General features: G+C 43.7%; 1 protein-coding gene across 1 annotated transcript; it reads right to left on the bottom strand.

Moving 5' to 3' along the window:
- Positions 1 to 1656: 1656 nt before the first annotated feature.
- Positions 1657 to 19592, bottom strand: LOC121575601 (adenosylhomocysteinase B). Its single transcript, XM_041888797.2, has 10 exons — positions 19350 to 19592; positions 13345 to 13535; positions 10601 to 10676; positions 8054 to 8206; positions 6784 to 6896; positions 6404 to 6611; positions 6004 to 6091; positions 4156 to 4273; positions 3856 to 4050; positions 1657 to 2474 (listed from the first exon to the last, which is right to left on the bottom strand). Exons 1-10 carry the CDS (start codon positions 19375 to 19377, stop codon positions 2343 to 2345), a joined length of 1302 nt encoding a protein of 433 aa, XP_041744731.2. The 5' UTR covers positions 19378 to 19592; the 3' UTR covers positions 1657 to 2342.
- Positions 19593 to 19953: the final 361 nt, after the last annotated feature.

The following is a 19953-nucleotide window of genomic DNA, read 5'->3' as shown; positions in this document are numbered from 1 at the left end:
ATAGGGTGATTGTGGAGGCCTGGTGATCTGATGCAGCCCTCCATCACTCGCCTTCTTGGTCAAATAGCCCTTACACAGCCTGGAGGTGTGTTGGGTCATTGTCCTGTTGGAAAACAAATGATTGTCCCACTAAGCGCAAACCAGCTGGGATGGCGTATCCATGCTGTGGTAGCCATGCTGGTTAAGTGTGCCTTGAATTCTAAATAAATCAGACAGTGTCACCAGCAAAACACCCCACATAATCACACCTCCTCCATGCTGCACGGTGGGAACCACACATGCGCAGATCATCCGTTCACCTACTCTGCATCTCACAAAGTCACTGCGGTTGGAACCAAAAATATCACATTTGGACTCATCAGACCAAAGGACAGATTTCCACTGGTCTAATGTCCATTGCTCGTGTTTCTTGGCCCAAGCAAGTCTTCTTATTGGTGTCTTTTAGTAGTGGTTTCTTTGCAGCAATTCGACCATGAAGGCCTGATTCACGCAGTCTCCTCTGAACAGTTGATGTTGAGATGCGTTTTTACTTGAACTCTGAAGCATTTTTTTTTTAGCAGACGCTCTTATCCAGAGCGACTTACAGTTAGTGCATACATTTTTTTTTATTTTATATATATATTTTTTACACTGGCCCCCCGTGGGAATCGAACACACAACCCTAGCGTTGCAAACGCCATGCTCTAACAACTGAGCTACCTCCCTGCCGGCCATTCCCTCCCCTACCCTAGACGACGCTGGGCCAATTGTGCGCCGCCCCATTGGTCTCCCGGTTGCGGCCGGCTACGACAGAGCCTGGATTCAAACCAGGATCTCTAGTGGCACAGCTAGCACTGCGATGCAGTGCCTTAATCTATTTGGGCTGCAATTTCTGAGGCTGGTAATTCTAATGAACTCTACAGCAGAGGTAACTCTGGGTCTTCCTTTCCTGTGGTGGTCCTCATGAGACAGTTTCTTCATAGCGCTTGATGGTTTTTGCGACTGCACTTGAAGAAATGTTAAGTTTTTGAAATTGTCCAGATTGACTGACCTTCATGTCTTAAAGTGATGTACTGTCATTTCGCTTTGCTTATTTGAGCTGTTCTTGCCATAATATGGACTTGGTCTATTACCAAATAGGGCTATCTTCTGTATACCAACCCTACCTTGTCACAACAACTGATTGGCTCAAACACATAAAGGAAAGAAATTCCACAAATTAACTAAGGCACACCTGTTAATTGAAATGCATTCCAGGTGACTACCTCATGAAGCTGGTTGAGAGAATGCCAAGTGTGCAAAGCTGTCAAGGCAAAGGGTGGCTACTTTGAAGAATCTCAAATATATTTTGATTTGTTGAACACGTTTTTGGTTACTACATGCTTCCATATGTGTCATTTCACAGTTTTGATGTCTTCACTATTATTCTGCAATGTAGAAAATAGTGTAAATAAAGAAAACCCCTGGAATGAGTAGGTGTCCAAACTTTTGACTGGTACTGTATGCCACGTGCAGACAAATTACGGTAATGAAGTGTACTGGCAGAATCTGTCGTTTGAGGGGTCCGTCAGGTTGCCCTCTGCAGTGCCGCAAGCGTTGCATTATTTCAACTCTTGCTTTGCATTTGCTATGCGGCAAAAGTTAATTATTTAAAAAAATAAGAAAATTACAACCCAGTAAAATGTGATATTTATTGCATCGTATTTCACAATAGTACAAGTCCTGTATGAAATGCAACACTTGAGAAATACATGATGTAACCGTTAAACATGGCAGTATAGTTGACCTGACCATGACCCATTCTATCTCAGCTGAGCTAAGAACACAGGCCAGATAATGATACAAAAAGTCATTACAGATGTTCTAGAACTTAGACGTTTTCTGTCCCTTCAGCCAGAATCCTAGACTAGTAAAGTGGGGAAAACTGAGTAAGTGTGTACTTGAAGCCAGGCAAGAACTGCTTTGGTGGTACTTTGGATAGTTTTCCTTAAGACAATGATATGAAACCAGCACGTGTTGCCATATTAGCCACTACATTGTATATGTAAACCTGAATAGTACGGGATGGGGGCTTTTTCCATTATTAAAGAAGGAATTCAATTTCTAACAATGGTGCATTTAGAAGCCATTTCGCACTTGATGTTACTTGAAAGGCAATGGAGCTCTGGTTGGAATCTAAAGGCAAAGGTATACAGTGGGCAAGACAGTTTGAAGGGCAGTTGAAGCAGAGCATTGGCAAAAATGTCCTAGCCACCAGAAGACTCCTGGGAATCTTCCCCTACCCAGACCCACGTGTCCATGCACCACCTCTAGACTGCACCATGACTCTGGGCCGCTGCTCAGCCACCTTCCTGACAAACTTTTCAATAGCGGTAGTGGTCAGGCTTGAAGGGTCCTTCGCGGTTAAGTCCCAGGTATTTAGCCTGCTTATCTGACAGCTTAGTCAGCTTGACGCCGAGCTTGTCGAGATGGGCGGCAGCCACTTCCTCATCCAGCTGCAGACAAGAGAAAAATGTTTTTTTTTAAAAGTCAAATTCAGAATAACACTAGGACAAAACACTTTGATTAGTAACGGGTTCTATCACTCAAATCACATTTACCCCACAAAACAAAAACATGCTTTGTTGCGCCCAAGCAGGTTGGTCAAAATCATATGAAAAATGTCAAAACTGGTCTCAATGCCAGTCTCAAGAGCAGACATAATCCACAAAGGAGCTGTCAAAACAAGGCTGAACATTAGGTTGAGCAGGAAAATGTTAATTTTTTCTCATTTTACCTTTATTTAACTAGGAAAGTCAGTTAAGAACAAATTCTTATTTACAATGACGGCCTACACCGGCCAAACCCGGACGACACTGGGCCATGGGACTCCCAATCACAGCCGGTTGTGATACAGCCTGGAATCGAACCAGGGGGTCTGTAGTGACGCCTCAAGCACTGAGATGCAGTGCCTTAGACCTCTGCGCAATTCGGGAGGGATATCACAGGGGTGGTTCTTCTCTGTTTGACAGACCATGTACTCTTCAACAAAATAAATAAAAACATTCTCTTACGGCAATAGATTGACCTCGAACCATCCCTGGCTTTGTTCCCAACTTCCCACAAGCATATCTCTTGCGCTCAGCTCTGAGTATATGGCTTCAGTTAAAGGCCTTAAGATGTTCACCAGAACCCATGTGTCACGCAATTTAAAATGACTGTGCAATGCTCCATTTCTGCTCCAAGTACAAAGAGCCTCATTTCAGCTACCTATTACAGGGTTAATCATAAAGCCATTATGCCCATTCAGCCTAGTTTCCATTTCTTTAAATAGTCACAAGACATGATCATAGGACTTCATCCACATCAAAAACGATGCCCAAAAAACTAAGTGAAAGCAATGCCCAACTTTTCATAACGCCTTAAAAATGACAACCAGTTTGATAGTTAAATTGCCAAGACCCCATCAGATGGTAGGATTGCCAAAAGTCATGCATTAAGAATATCATCAACTCAAGCAGAGACCAAAAAAAAAATACACATTACACAGTTCTGCAAACTGGATACAGGCTATGCTGTTATGTTAATGGAGCATATTTGATAACATACTACAAACGTATGTCCAATTCTGAGAACTGTGTCCACTTGGTATTTCACACAGTACCCGAAACCACTTACTCTGACCAGTAGTGGGGTCAACTTAGGATACAGTGACATGACATTTCTTTCCTATTAACCTGTAGAGTTGCAGGCAAAGAAAACCTAGAACCCTTTTTAAAAACCTTTTCCAGGTTGTGAAAAACTATTACAATAAGACACTCAACTACAGAATACACGTGTCAATTGAATGAAGAAAATACAAGTGCATTTACGTCGCTTCTGTTAAAAATGGCTCACCTTTTTTGGCAGGAAGTGGACTCCCAGGGGGTACTTGCTGGTGTTCTTCCACAGCTCAATCTGGGCCAGCACTTGGTTGGTGAAAGAGTTGCTCATGACGAAGCTGGGGTGGCCCATGGCGCAGCCCAGGTTGACCAGTCTGCCCTCGGCCAGGACGATGATGTGGCGGCCGCTCTTCATGCGGTAGCGGTCCACCTGGCAGGAGGAGAACGGTAGAGTTTAGGACAAAACTGGAGAACTAAATTACTGTAGACAACATAACGTACATATCACATCTAGTGTGTATGGGATTAGTCCTACCTGCGGCTTGATGTTGATCTTCTCGGCTGAGTTGGCATTGAGCCAGCTCATGTCGATCTCACAGTCGAAGTGGCCGATGTTGCAAACGATGGAGTCGTCTTTCATTTGCTCAAAGTGTCTGGGGAGAACAGTGTATACATTAATGGCTGGTTGTAGACACGGCTGGAGTTGCATTTCCCAGAGAAGGCTGACATAGACCCTGGACACTGATTTAAGGTCAGCTTGAAGTTTCCTCCACTAATGGTTAGGGTTGGGCGAGAATAAGCCGATCCTAGATCTGTAACTACAGATGTAAGATCTTAATTCGATCACTTTTGTTGCCAAGACAGGAAATGCAAACTTGTAGTGTATTCAAGGTAAAATAAAAAAAATAACCTTCTAAAGTTTGTAATTTCCACTTTAACGTTTCAGACTTGATTTGCCTTAACGAAGATTGTACCAACCCATACAAAAATAAAAATCCATTACCGGTAATTATAATCCACATTTCCTGTTGCTGCAGTATTATTTTCCTGCAGTTACAAACTGGCTCAAATTAAGATCCTACATATGTAGAAGTAACTTCTGAATGTTTTTTGCCTGTGTTGCATTGATCACTTAATAATAATAATAATAATAATAATAATAATAATAATAATAATAATAATGCCTGACTAAGGCAGTCCCTGACCAAAAAAATAAAACATTTGGTAGACCGAGAGTAGTCTTATTTCGACCAATCGATTGGTTGAAATTTTAAAAATGTGTATTTTTCCATATATAATTAAGACACACCCCATGTGTTTGAATAAAATCAACTATATGCAGGCTACAGCGCTTGCCTGATGCTTTAAGCACACAGTTTGATTAAATAATTAAGACACACGAATGACACAAGAGATCAAAATACATGAAAAAAACCTGTTCCCTAACCCTCACCTCCTCCTGGCCTTCGCAGATTATGCCATCACGCTCCTGAAGTTGGCAGTAATAGGCTGGCAAACTTCTCCATATGGAGTGACAATTTAGCTTACCATTTCTACCAATCTGCGTGCCAGTTATGATTTTCAGATGCACATTATTATAGAACAGTGAAGAAGAAAAAAATTTACTTTAAGAAGCTCCACAGCGGTGGGGAGTTAAGACAGACATCCCAAATGTACAGGCCTACATTTGCGACACAGGCCAGGTAGCAAAGGCCTATTTCATTATGCGTAATCAGGTGCGCATCCTTACTCAACATTGACAGGAGCGCTTCAAACTAAATACAATGAATAAATTGAGAAAACTCATATGGAATGAAATGAACCTAAACTTGTTTCTCACAAGTGTAGCATAGGTTGTGAGATCTGCAAACAACGTGTCCACTCCAACAATGAGAACGGTAAACGACTAATAATATATTGAATGCATTAACCGTAACCAAACAACCATTGTAGATGAACAATTATGGGAATTAACGGTAAATGTACTACTGGTGATCTATGTAATGGGGAATTGATAGACACTAACAATCAAAGGGCAAACAATTCACAGAATTAAGTTATGAAATAATGAATGGGACGAAATGGCGGGAGAGCGCGCATTCTGGAGAGAGACGTGCCTTGTGCATCTTAGCCACACTCCCCTTCTTGGACCGTGTCATCCCTGCGGCCTCCGCAATGGCTTAGTCCAGAGACCGGCGCAAATCAGACAGGTGTCTTGTGTGCCATGAACAAAAATAATCTATTTGCGACTGCTCGACCAACAGCCTATCGACCAAACAATCGACTAAACGGTGTCAGCCCTATTTGACTGCGTGTACTTCTGATCAGACAGTGTTTAACATGGGTTGCATGGTGCTCTACCGGACTCCAAAATGATACCTACTTGCCCAAAATGATGTCCTCACAGCCAGTGGTGGTCACAAAGATGTTCCCCTCCTTGCAAGCCTCCTCCATGGTGGTGACTTCATATCCTACAACATAATCACAAAAGACAATTAAATACTACACAAAAACAAAGTATGACTAGTAATCAATTACATTACTTCTACATTTGGGCTTGAAACCTCTGCTGCAGTGAACAAATGACATGGGGTCAAACAGAAATTGTTTGCGTAGTATGTACGGCAGTTATAAGCGGCCCTTAAAACAAGTTCTTCCAATCATATATTTGCTAGGCACCCAAGATAACTGAACGCATACCTATAACCAATCTCCAATAATATTTTAGGCGAATGTAAATTAAATCTGAACAATAACATAATCAAACTAAAAACGGCCCAGACCCTCCATTGCGGCCTGCAGGGCGTTGATGGGGTCCACTTCGGTGACGATGACGCGGGCACCGAACCCACGGAGGGCCTGGACGCAGCCCTTGCCAACGTCACCGTAGCCGGCAACAACCGCCACCTTTCCGGCGATCATCACGTCTGTGGCCCGCTTGATCCCGTCAATCAGAGACTCTCTGCAGCCGTACAGGTTGTCAAACTTGCTCTGGAGGGGGGAGCGCGAGAAATGATAGAGAGAGAGGGAGTCAATGTATTGGAACCCAATACAGCTGCTTACTTAGGAGGGTGATGACATCCAGGACAATTATTTTATGGCACTTTAAGAACTGATGAGGCATGCATGGCCCTACTAAGGGAGGATGAGGGGGGGGGTCTACCTTGGTGACTGAGTCGTTGACATTGATGGCTGTGACCTTGAGCTCACCGTTCTTCATCATCTTGTACAGGTTGTGCACTCCGGTGGTGGTCTCCTCAGACACACCCTTGATACCTAAGGGAGACAAAATTAACATTGTCAAAGATAATCAAAACTATCTTTAATAAGCACTTTATTATTTTTTATGGCATCCCCATCTGGTAGGTGGCGCCAACATAATGAGCAGGGTTATAGCCTGATTTCTTCTCAGAAAACTAGTCTGAATGGCAGGTTAACATTTCAAACAGCAGTCAAGTCTTCCCTCCATAGGAACATCATTCCCAAGGGACTGTGTTTGAAGTTAATGTTCACTGTTAAGAGTTCCTGCAGCATGTTGCTTGCCAAGCACCTTCAGTTCCTCCGAAGTTCTCAGCGTTGGCTCTGGAGTATGACGAAGCTGGGGTGGCCCTGGAGTAATACCACCACCTAGTGTGCAAGACTGAGAACTGCAGTCCCGCTGACAATCATAGCAGTATCACCCTTGCAATTTGGGGGAGGCGTATTTCCATAGCTGACACACACTAAATTAGAGCTGAAAATACTAGTGTACAGGACTAGTCTGGAACGGTCAAGCCTATTACAAATATGCCTAGTGTTTCACATTGGGGCATAAAGTAAACCACTTTTTAGATTACATGGTTACTCCCATCACTCACTTCATTCGATTGTTGGCTAGAGGTGGCTAAAGTGTGTCTTTGCTGTTTAAAGAAAACAAACTATGGATTACAGTTTCTTACAAACATCAAGTTGTTAAATACTGAACTTCCCCTTTAATGCTTTGCTCTGGATGGAAGTCATTCCTTTAAAAGCGCTTACAGGATACAACACACCCTAAAAATCCAACTTAATAATTTGCTACACAGCTTAACAAAAGGCAAACAAAGGCTGACCAACAAATCCTTGACCGAATAAGGTAAATGATTATGACAGACAACTGTGACAAGTCCAATGCAGGGGCAATTTGCTAAATATCAAACCTCAGGTTTACATTTCTGTAAGATGAAAGCAAAAATGGGAGCGCCACCACTACACCGTCTTTCACTACAGTACCCTTCGGATCCAGATAGGGCCAAGGGGGAGGCAGCGAATTGGGACAGGTGTATACCACTTTCCACCCTAGCCCTTCAAATGTTTGCAGAAATATGGTGCTCTGCTTCTTTAATTAAGCTGCAGTATCGGAGAGGCCTCCGAGGCCCTGAGAGTTATCAGTCAGAGCTAGCTAGGTCCCGTACCTGAGAGCAATGTGGGGTACTTCTTGTGGACCATGTTGGTGAGGTCGCCGCCGTCGTCCAGGATCATGTTGAGGGGCTGGCCGTCCTTCCAGTAGATGGTCTGCTCGATGCACCACACGTACTCCTCGTCAGTCATACCCTTCCAGGCGTAGACTGCAACGAGAGAGAGACATGAGAATCAGGGTTGATGAGGAGCGCTTTGCAATGGCATCAGAGCTACGGGTTGCGTTCAGTAGGGATGACGCAGGATAAAAAATTTTTTAAACGAAGCAGGCACTACTAATTGGAACGTTCATTTATATTCTATTTTAAAAACATTACTATACCAAATTGTACGCAACCCAGGCATTAGGCCTATAATACACAAGTTTGAGTGCACACCAGGGCCCGGTTTCCCGATAGCGTTGGAACTTAATCTAGCGAGTGTTAAGGATGCATCTTTCCTAAAAAAATCAAAACGAAGAAGATGTAACATGGGTTTCCCAAAACACCACGCAGAGAGAACGTTCGCTAAGCGCGTTGTCGAGGCACGTGTCAAAACTAATAGGATCGAATGAAAGGCGGCTCTCGCATCAGCTTTCTCCATTAAAAATCATACCTTAATATTATAATAATAATAATTATTATTATTATTCCTAAATACTGACGAGGGATCAGCGTAGAGATATTACCTATGGCTGCAAATATTGAGGCAGCTTATTCTAATGTGTATGCCTACCCAATAATACACTAAAATCAAGATTAGACAGTAGCCTACAATTTGTAAAATAGAACTCAATTGAATGAACATGAAATTGATTTCAATATGATTTAAATATATAGGCCTGTGTAGCCTATACTGCATGTATATTTTCATTTGAATCCTATTTTTATCCTTCGCTTGTATGTAGTCAACTGTGTTCTGAAATTGTCGGCAGTCACAGAGCGACAAACATCTTGAATCTGTGTTTAGCAGAGATCTGTGTATAAAGTGATGCAGAAGGGAAAAAAAAAAAAGCATCCGGCGACACACTTAGCTGTTCTACGAGTTGTCTGAGGCAGTCAGTAAATAACAAGCGTTTAAGAGCAACTTTAGTAAAGATTGTTTTGGGAAACAGATTTAACGATGCTCCTACGAAGGTTCTAATGCTTTTGGGAAACTGGGCCTAGTACAATAAAATGTAGGATTGTTGATGGCTGAGAAGGGCAAAATCATTACAAATGTCATCTGTTAAACAAGCTACTGGCACTAACTGCCAAACTGGAGTTACATTGGTATTAAATGGAATATTAGGATGGCAAGTCTCAATGGCCAAAACTGCCTTCAGATAAGAAGGTGCCTTGGGGTAAGAATGATGGGACTTCGATAAGAGATCTGCTGATTCACAATGAGAGAGAGGTTCAACCCGACTGGCTTTGTTCTGAGGCATAGGAAATTAATGGATCAGAGGACATCTGGCCTGGTGAGGGCTTAATGTAGCTTTAGGGTGCACAGGGAGACAGGACAGGATGGGTTGACTTATTACAGCGTCTGCTTTACTTCACCATCCCTACTGATTCAGCAATGAATGACAGAGTTATATAATGTGTGACAAAAAGGTCCACTAGTCTGGCTCCTGTCCTACTATCACTACATTTATTTTCTGGACAAATATTGCAGAATCCATCAACAAGCCATCCATTAAATACCAATATAGATGGATAGACATGTCTTGAGTTGAAACAAGGTCAAGTTCTCTTTAGTGAAGCAAGTTATACATTCTTGGCCTATGATCAAATCCAACTACTGTCGTTGATAACTGAAGTGTGAAGAGCTTTCCAAACACTCGTTTCACACATATTGGCCACGTTTCAGGCTATTTGTCTCAGCAGTCACTGTGCAGATTAACACATGGCGCAGTGCTACTCAGGAATCAACAACATGACATTCAAGCCTTGGGGCGGCAGGTAGCTTAGTGGGTAAGAGCGTTGTGCCAGTAACCGAAAGGTCACTGGTTCTAATCCCCGAGCCGACTAGGTGAAAAATCTGTCGATGTGCCCTTGAGCAAGGCACTTAACCCTAATTGCTCCTGTAAGTCGCTCTGGATAAGAGTGTCTGCTAAATGACTAAAATGTTAAAAACAGAGAGAGGCTGAAACTATGCTATAAGCCAAATAAGCACCCCACTGATGAAGACGCTGCTACTTCTCTGGCTTCGTAACTTCTCCCTCAGGACACCACTCCCAAGTATTACATCATTACGTTTGGCAAGTTTATGGCTAAATAGTTACTCAGCAAATATCCTCTAGTATTTCACTGATTGAAACACTACTGCAGGGGTTGCGCTAAGCAGGGATGGTTCTTAGAGACGTCATAGGATGATGTTTTGCGAGGAATATAGGCCTACTCCCAAATTAAAAGGAATTGGAAAGTGCAACACTCCCCGCTTGGGTAAACATGTTCTGGTTTACCGAGTGGGAGTTCTATAATTGACAAATCACGATACCAGTCCATTGAGAGCAGGCCGGAACTAGTGCTAGCCACATAGTAGGTCCGGAGTGGTTTTCAAACCAACAATTGTGCATTTACCTGGAACACCGGTCTTGGCAATGGCTGAAGCAGCGTGGTCCTGGGTGGAGAAGATGTTGCAGCTGGACCATTGGACCTACGAGACAGAGGAGAAATGGACACTGGTTGACAAGGACATTCTCAAAATCAGTCCCACACCAAGTCCTTTTGTAATTCTCAGGACACTGCTTTCTGACTAAAATAACCAGTCCAGAGCGGTCCAATAAGTTTGCATACTTAGCTTTGATAAATTGAGGATAACCTTGGGGCAGTGAGTGGGGGAGGAGGGAAATTCCATGTGTCCAGGGAAAATACCAGGATGAATGCAAAGTGGACTAGAGGTTGGTCATGGGTCTTTGCATTCTTCCAATTCATGGAGGTTCTATCCTTGCCCTTACCACAGGCTGGATTTCAGTGTATATTTAGGCCTTGAAATGTTCATGCATGAGAGTCAACGACACTGCAGACAGTTGTATCAATAACAACTGTCTTGAAACACATATTTATTGACTGTTCAGCATCAAGCCCTAACCACTGGAACCAGAGTTACCTCAAATTCACATTTATCGAGGTCAAATGAGCATCTGCTTAAGCGAACGAGTTGGACTTTGAGCGGACCAAATTAAATTGAAAGTGTCATGGTGGGTGGCTACCACAGAGGCTAATCAGCAGTGACCCTTACGGCCTCCCGAATGGGCGGCCTTCCCCTAAGGCACTACAGACCCGGGCTGTGTCGCAGCCGGCCGCAACACACGAGGCGGTGGACAATTGTCCCAGCATCGTCCGGGTTAGGGGAGGGTTTGGCCGGCTGGGATGTCCTTGTCCCATCGCGCTCTAGCGACTCCTTGTGGCGGGTCGGGCGAATGCGCGCCGACTTTGGTCGCCAGCTGAACGGCATTTCCTCCGACACATTGGTGCAAGCTGGCGTTCGGGTTAAGCGAGCAGTGTGTCAAGAAGCAGTGAGTCTTGGCGGGGTCGTGTTTTGGAGGATGCATGGCTCTCGACCGTCGCCTCTCCCGAGTCCGTACGGGAGTTGCAGCGATGGGACAAGACTAACTACCAATTGGATATCACAAAATTGGGGAGAAAAAGTGCACACAAAAAAAGATAAAAAAACAGTGACCCTTACATTTATTTGAGTCTGTCAACCGAAACACTCATTGACTTCCCCATTCCCATGGATGCCTCCGCTTGCTTTTGGTAAAATGTAGCCTTGTTTCTTTGCCATTGAGTCGCATTCAAATACATTTGTTTTCATTGGCCTTCTTGCAGTGGTTCTCCAATTTAGTTGCATATTGATGAAACCTGCATTCCAATTTAATAATGACCCACGCTAATAATCTGTTTGAAACAGAACTCAGAACCTCAGGAGGAACTAGTCATGACCCACCAGAGTCCTGACCGGATACAAGATGAGACATTCCGGCACACTGCTTGCTCAAAGTTCCACTTTCATATGAAATAGTCAACTGTCCTTTGTCAGATCGTGCAACAGACCAGGATATTAGCATTTCAAGTACAAAAGTGACACTATACACACACAACCATTGTCAAGGAACTTACCTTGTCAAACGTTAAATGGAGGACTTTGGGAAAAGGAAAGGTTCACCCATTTTGAATGCTATATTGTTTTTGTGCATGTTCTAGCAATTCCCTGGGTCATGTCATGTAGATCTGAGTTAATGGCATTCAAGCAGGCAGAAATATGGCCGTATGACATAGCACCGTGATAAAGTCACTCACTACACTGGAAGTTAATTGGAATAGGAACTTTTAGATCGCGAAAACGTATATCATACATGTCAGATTTCAATACTGGCCGATGTCATAACTCAGGAGGTCTTCTCTCAAATGAGCCATTGATCATATTTTTGCGATATTCCTACCTCGAGAAATGTGTAATTTAACAGAGGATCTAGCACATTTGTCCTATTTGGCTACCTCTTTAGTCCAGAGTTCATTGCATGGTGCCGTTGCCATAGATATTATAGAAAGGAGATAGGAATCCAATGAATGAAGGGACGTATAACACCCCACCCAGCAGACTGCCGACCAATCGCGTTCAAATTGTCATGCTGTGTCACGCGGTTGCTAAACTAATCATCACGCAATCCCTTCAAGGTCAGTGTAGATGTCGAGAAACTTGCCTATTTTCCTTAAAAAGTACATATGTCACAATTACAAAGCTATATGATGTATGAAAAGATTTGCAATGTTGTACTTCTTGTTGACGTAATTCGTGCGAATGTTGGGTTTTTGAGTTAGTGCTCAATTGACTCCCATTCGCTCCTTGTCCCAGAATCACCCAGAATGCACCGCGCGGCCCATTGCCATAGCATGGGCAACGTTTCCCCTATCTCCTCAAAAGTATATCTGCCGTTGCTAATGTTAGACGCCACTCTTTGAGGCGTATCGATCTGCAGGTTGAATGTGGAGAGATTGTAGACTCCTAAATTGATAGCTGTAAATTGCCTAAACTGCGCTAACTAGCTACGTTACATGCTGATTTGGTCTTTGGCATTATTGTGTGTAGCTACATTTGCTAGCCAGCCAGCCCATAGAGTGCATTGCATTGTGGATTTTGTAGTCGACTTGCGCTGCAGATTTCCACAACGATTTTCCATGTTGCTACCAACCTTACTACAACGCGAAAATTAAACATTTGTTCACAAAAAAATATTGTTCTCACAGTGTTATTTAACACTATATTAGAGGAATGAGTGGTTTTGGGTGGATTTTTCCTTTAAGGTGGGAGAGGGTCTCACCTCAGCGCCGAGGACGGTGAGGGTCTCGATGAGCACAGCGGTCTGCAGGGTCATGTGGAGGCAGCCTGCAATGCGGGCGCCCTTCAGTGGCTTGGACTGGCCGTACATCTCCCTCATCTTCATCAGGCCGGGCATTTCGTTCTCAGCAATGTCGATAGCCTTGCGGCCCCACTCCGCCAGGCTGATGTCAGCTAGGGAGGAAAACAAAAGGATGTTATTATGCAAACTGCTACTTTATATGAATGAAACGGGAAGACATGCACCGTCTAAAATGATCAAATAAGACAAAGTCCATTTCTCATTCATTTGATATTTTTGACTTTATTTTGGAGTGAACTATAATTTTAAGTCCAAGTTAGTCCAAACTGTCCATTATCATTTCCTTCCCTTCATGGCCATTGATTTGAAAGAATTTGTCATTTATCCAGCACTTTTATTGTGAGTGGTCATCTCATGATCGATTGGGATTGTGGGTTTGGAGAGGGCGGGCTGGCTGTGAGACATTGGCAGCTGCCTTGCACTGGCTTAACTCGCCGGAGTCAATATCACAGTTGCAGCTTCCACTGACTACTGGCTCGTAACAGCTGCAATCCAATGCCACACTCTTCAGAGGTCTCATAACTGAACCCTACTCCTTTGCACCAGTCAGATGTGGCTAGTGAGAATGTGTGCAAACTGCAAACCCAGCCACACTGAACTGGAGCAGTCCTACATACCAGTGATTCACGGGGTCAAATAGACTGCAGACGCTGCAAAACTTTAAGACCGAGGCAAAACAGCCTGCTCCAAATAAGAGAGGACACCTTGGAATAACTTAAAACAAAATTAACAAATAGTTCACCCAGAATATTGAGTGAATGATACAACGCTTCAAGTATTTGTTTGGACACCTCTGACCCAGAAAGTTGTGGGACAAAGTCTAAAGCATGCACTACTATCAAGCCATTGAGTAACTAGCCCTCTATTCCTAAAAACACCTGTGCCGGGGTGACAAGTGAGACAAGTAATACCCGTCTGGTAGAAAAGGGATAGGCCTACAAACACAGGTTACATAGTTTCACTTGAGTCGCTTCATGGAACCCTTTCAAACAAGTGGGGATTTTTCACTTCAGGAATAGGAACTTTCAAAACAAAATGGTAATTTTCAATCACTAAACTTGTGTCCAATTCCCTCCAAAGTTAAACCGTCAAAGCACATAGTACGGATTTAGTGCACCACATGCACAATCTACAGAAGTCCAGAGAGGACATAAGAAAAATACATTTGAAATGAAATTCCTTCGTTATGTCGAGACCACACTTATTCATCGCATGATCATGAGTGGTTTTGCAGAGATCACGAGAAACTCCATAAAACACTGGAGGTATTGATGATAGATTGCCAGTACGGCTGAGGCGGCAGAGCCCACGGTGGATCAGCACAGCCGTTTGGATTTTGATCAGGGATTAACCCAGGAAGAAAATGTCATTATGTCTGTTAATTATAGATGGCTTCCAAATCCAAATTTGCTGCATGTTATTCCAACACCCCCAGGACCAAACACACAAAATGGTGGAAGCAGCATAGGGTCAGCCGCAGTAGAGCACCCCTGGAGCAGTTTAGGAGTTAAGTGTATTGCTCAAGGGCACAACAGTAGTGGATGTTAGTAATGATCTGTAGTCATTTTAGTCCCTGCCCCCAGAACATGGATTATGTAAATGTAAAAATGACAAAAACAAAAATGTAATTGTCTGAGGCCACAAAAATCAAGTGACTTTACTGATTGCCACTTTAAGACACTGACAGATTAAAACGCATGCTAACAAAATGGAATAAGTAAACGTTCGCTCACTGTCAACTGCGTTTATTTTCAGCAAACGTGTGGAAATATTTGTATGAACATAACAAGATTCAACAGACAAACTGAACAAGTTCCACAGACATGTGACTAACAGAAATTGAATAATGTGTCCCTGAACAGAGGGGGAGGGGGGGGTAACAGTCAGTATCTGGTGTGGCCACCAGCTGCATTAAGTACTGCAGTGCATCTCCTCATGGACTGCACCAGATTTGCCAGTTCTTGCTGTGAGATGTTACCCCACTCTTCCACCAAGGCACCTGCAAGTTCCCTAACATTTCTAGCCTTCACCCTCCGAGCCAACAGGTCCCAGACGCACTCAATGGGATTATGAACAGAACATTGACATTCCTGGATTGCCTGCAAAGACAACAAGCTCAGTCCGATGATGTGTGACACGCCGCCCCAGACCATGACGGACCCTCCACCTCTAAATCGATCCCGCTCCAGAGTACAGGCCTCGGTGTAACGCTCATTCCGTCGACGATAAACGTGAATCCGACCATCTTCCCTGGTGAGACAAAACCGCGACTCGTCAGTGAAGAGCACTTTTTGCCAGTCCGGTCTGGTCCAGCGACGGTGGGTTTGTGCCCATAGGCAAAGTTGTTGCCAGTGATGTCTGGTGAGGACCTGCCTTACAACAGTCCTACAAGCCCTCAGTCCAGTCTCTCTCAGCCTATTGCGGACAGTCTGAGCACTGATGGAGGGATTGTGCGTTCCTGGTGTAACTCGGGCTGCTGTTGTTGCCATCCTGTACCTGTCCCGCAGGTGTGATGTTTGGATGTACCGATCCTGTGCAGGTGTTGTTACACGTGGTCTGCCACTGTGAGGACGATCAGCTGTCCGTCCTGTAGCGCTGTCTTAGGCGTCTCACAGTACAGACATCGCAATTTATTGCCCTGGCCACATCTGCAGTCCTCATGCCTCCTTGCAGCATGCCTAAGGTACGTTCCCGTAGATGAGCAGGGACCCTGGGCATCTTTCTTTTGGTGTTTATCGGAGTCAGTAGAAAGACCTCTTTAGTGTCCTAAGTTTATTACTGTGACTTTAATTGCCTACCGTCTGTAAGCTGTTAGTCTCTTAACGGCCGTTCCACAGGTGCATGTTCATTAATTGTTTATGGTTCATTGAACAAGCATTGAAACCTCTAACAATGAAGATCTGTGAAGTAATTTGGATTTTCACTAATTATCTTTGAAAGACAGGGTCCTGAAAAAGGGACGTTTCTTTTTTTGCTGAGTTTATTTATCAATCTACACACAATACCCCATAATGACAAAGCAAAAACAGGTTGACATTTTTGCACATTTATTAAAAATAAAATACTGTGATATCACATTCACATAAATATTCAGACTGTTTACTCAGTACTTTGTTGAAGCACCTTTGGCAGCAATTACAGCCTTGAGTCTTCTTGGGTATGACGCTACAAGTTTGGCACACCTGTATTTGGAGAGTTTCTCCCCTTCTTCTCTGCAGGTCCTCTCAAGCTCGGTCAGGTTGGATGGGGGGCGTTGCTACGCAGCTATTTTCAGGTCTCTCCAGAGATGTTTGATCGGGTTCAAGTCCGGGCCATTCAAGGACATTCAAAGACTTGTCCCAAAGCCACTCCTGAATTGTCTTGGCTGTGTGCTTAGGGTCGTTGTCCTGTTGGAGGGTGAACCTTCGCCCCAGTCTGAGGTCCTGAGCACTCTGGAGCAGGTTTTCATCAAGGATCCCTGTACTTTGCTCCGTTCATCTTTCCTGCGATCCTGACTAGTCTCCTAGTCCCTGCCACTTAAAGAAATTTCCCACAGCATGATGCTGCAACCACCACACTTCACAGTAGGGATGGTGTCAGGTTTCCGCTGAGGTGACGCTTGGCATTCAGGCCAAAGAGTTTAATCTTGGTGTCATCAGACCAGAGAATATTGTTTCTCATGGTCAGTCCTTTAGGTGCCTTTTGGCAAACTCAAAGTGTGCCTTTTACAGAGGGTTGCTGGTATCAAATCCTAGATGCCATTTCCTGCAGTTGTGCCCTTGCGCAAGGGACTTAACCCCCCACAACAGCTCCCTGGGCGCCCAGTGGCAGCACCCCACACCTCTCCAAAATCTGTATATGCATCTTTCCGAGGGGTTGGGTTAACATGAGAAAGTAAAATTTCAGTTGAACCTTGTGTGCAATTGACCAATAAAGTGATCATAATCTTATACGTTTGTTCAGACTACTTAACACCTAGGAAACATTTTACGATGAAATTGGCCCCAACTCCCAACTGCAGTTAAATGCTTCTGGGGCAAAGTGCATGAAAGTAAATATTCAATGATTTGCATCACTTAACGATAGCTCATTAAATCGTGGTCCTCTGTAGCTCAGCTGGTAGAGCACGGCGCTTGAAACGCAAAGGTAGTGGGTTCGATCCCCGGGACCACCCATACACAAAAATGTATGCACGCATGACTGTAAGTCGCTTTGGATAAAAGCGTCTGCTAAATGGCATATTATTATTAAATCTCTGAGATTATTACTGCTGGCTCATGTTGACTCTTAGATGGCAATCACCTCACTCTATCCCAATTCGCCAGTGGATACAGCTACTATTAGGAGTTATAACATTAGAATTATTGACAGCGATTGGATGGAGACATGTTGGCTGGGTGGGGTTGGGTGGAGACCCACTTCGGTAAGGTACTCTGACAGCTGATGCTTAAAGTTAGTGAGGGAGATAAGAGTCTCCAGCTTCAGAGATATTTGCAATTCGTTCCAGTCATATACCCACGTGGGTGATTGAAAGATGAACTGAGGTCCACACACCAGTCCAGTTGGTGGTGGTAAGGCACCTTAAAGTTGGTTGCCAACTGCCATATAAAGTCTTTAGCAGAAGAAGCCATTACTAGAAACAAACTCCATTAACACTTTTATCTGTGGAATAATTGTCGGAGTAGAGGACCTTGTGCATTTCTGGTAAAATAACAATGCAATGTTTACATCCCAGAAAAATTTGCTAGCAATAGCATAAATGTTTAATGCTTTCCGACCTGTCCCCAAATTAATATAGTTGGTTCAGAGTTCGTTTTGATATTTCAACCTGCGTGTCCTGATCGCGTCTAGACAAAATGAACATGTGCCCAGTCTAGTCAGCATGTTATTCCTATTAAACTTCCAGTGTAGTGCGAGCGACTTTATCACAGTGCTACTCATACCTGGCCGGCTTTCTGCCTGCTTTAAAGCCAATAACTCATATACACATGAAATGATCCAGGGAATCAATAGAACGTCGCTCAGTTGCAAGAAAACAATATAACATTATTTTTTTTAAGTGGGTGAACCTTTCCTTTAAGTTGTTGAACATGTTATTACTCCAACCTCTTGAAAGTGACTGACAGTGCCTTTGATTTGACGGCCTGCACATGCGCAGTTCGGCGCGAGACGAGCGTTTAGACCCGCTGACGTGTTTCTGCGCATGAGTTTAGCTAGCCAACGTCGCTTACAAGAGTTATCTAGTGGAGAAGCACTTTCTGCCCATCTTCATACTGTACTGTCTTTGATAGATCGTACACTCATATTTCCCTTCATTGCCTGTACCAGACTCCAGGGTGACATACTGCCTGTCAATCAAGGAAAACTGGCGGCGTCGCGCACTGAAACTTAGGTAATGTAGTTTTACTACCAAGCTCAGAACACAAACGAAAGCACTAGGCTCGACTAAATGGACTACAACTACCAAGAACATAGATACGTCTTCTGAAAGAAACCATGCTCGTTTGTGGGCAAGTGTTGTCTGCATGTCGATTCGATTCATTCTGTAATGTAACAAAACTCTTAGCATATATGTGAATTGCATGCCAAAACTGCTGTTACTGGTTATGCATGGGTAAAGCATTGTAGTAAATAAAAGCCTGCAGGCAAATGGACCGTGTTCAGTCAGTCCGAACTGGATTATACAAGTTTATAAATGCCAGTGCACATTTGCAAATGTTTGGTTAGCCAAATGTCCAATCATAACTACTTAGCTAGCCATCACTTGATATAACAGTCAGCTAAAATAGCGCCAAGCTAGCCAAATGTGCAGGCTAAAATCTGTGCTACCCGACATTAACCTAGCCGGCTAGCCACCCGTTAATCCAAAATAGACTTGAAGCTGGCCTGTATGATAAAGAATATAAATAATGTAAATTCATACTGACCGACTTTGAAGGGAAGCTTCTCAGACATGATTGGTTATTTTGGATGTCACCGTCGTGATATGTGTGGTTGTCGCTACCTGGCTTTGGACAGAGAGAGAGGGTTGAACGTTTGTGAACTTGAATTTAAGTAGCCGTCAATTTGCTTTCTTGTAATATTCATGAGGTCTCCGTGCCAATCTTCCACATTACGTTTCCAATTGGCTGAGAATGTTCCTGCCCCCGTATGAAAGAAATCGAGTTCGTTTTGCAATGGCTGGTGCCACGGGCGAGCAGAGTATGCACATTATAGACAATTGCGTTGGTCCTTAAGTAAAATCTCTACTGACCGGGGGCAACGGGCCATGCAAAACGAACTGGCTCTCAGGAGAGTGGCAGCCAATAAGAAACCGAATCCCAAGGTGATTGTGTTGGCGGTTTACAGTAGAATTAAGTTTTGACAAGGCACAATGCAATTGGCACAAGTTTGTTCTGGTCTTTTGGGATTTGAAAAACCATGGGGTCTCAAAAACAGCAAAACCAGTGTCATACCACAACCTCTTTTAGCGAATAGTTAATAATTGGGTGGCAGATAGCCTAGTGGTGAGAGTGTTGTTCCAGGAACTGA

The sequence above is a fragment of the Coregonus clupeaformis genome, chromosome 10 (assembly GCF_020615455.1).
Source record: "Coregonus clupeaformis isolate EN_2021a chromosome 10, ASM2061545v1, whole genome shotgun sequence".
In the NCBI taxonomy this organism is placed as follows: domain Eukaryota; kingdom Metazoa; phylum Chordata; class Actinopteri; order Salmoniformes; family Salmonidae; genus Coregonus; species Coregonus clupeaformis.
The sequence above is the reverse complement of the archived record's forward strand: the minus strand, read 5'-3'. Positions and strand labels throughout refer to the sequence as shown.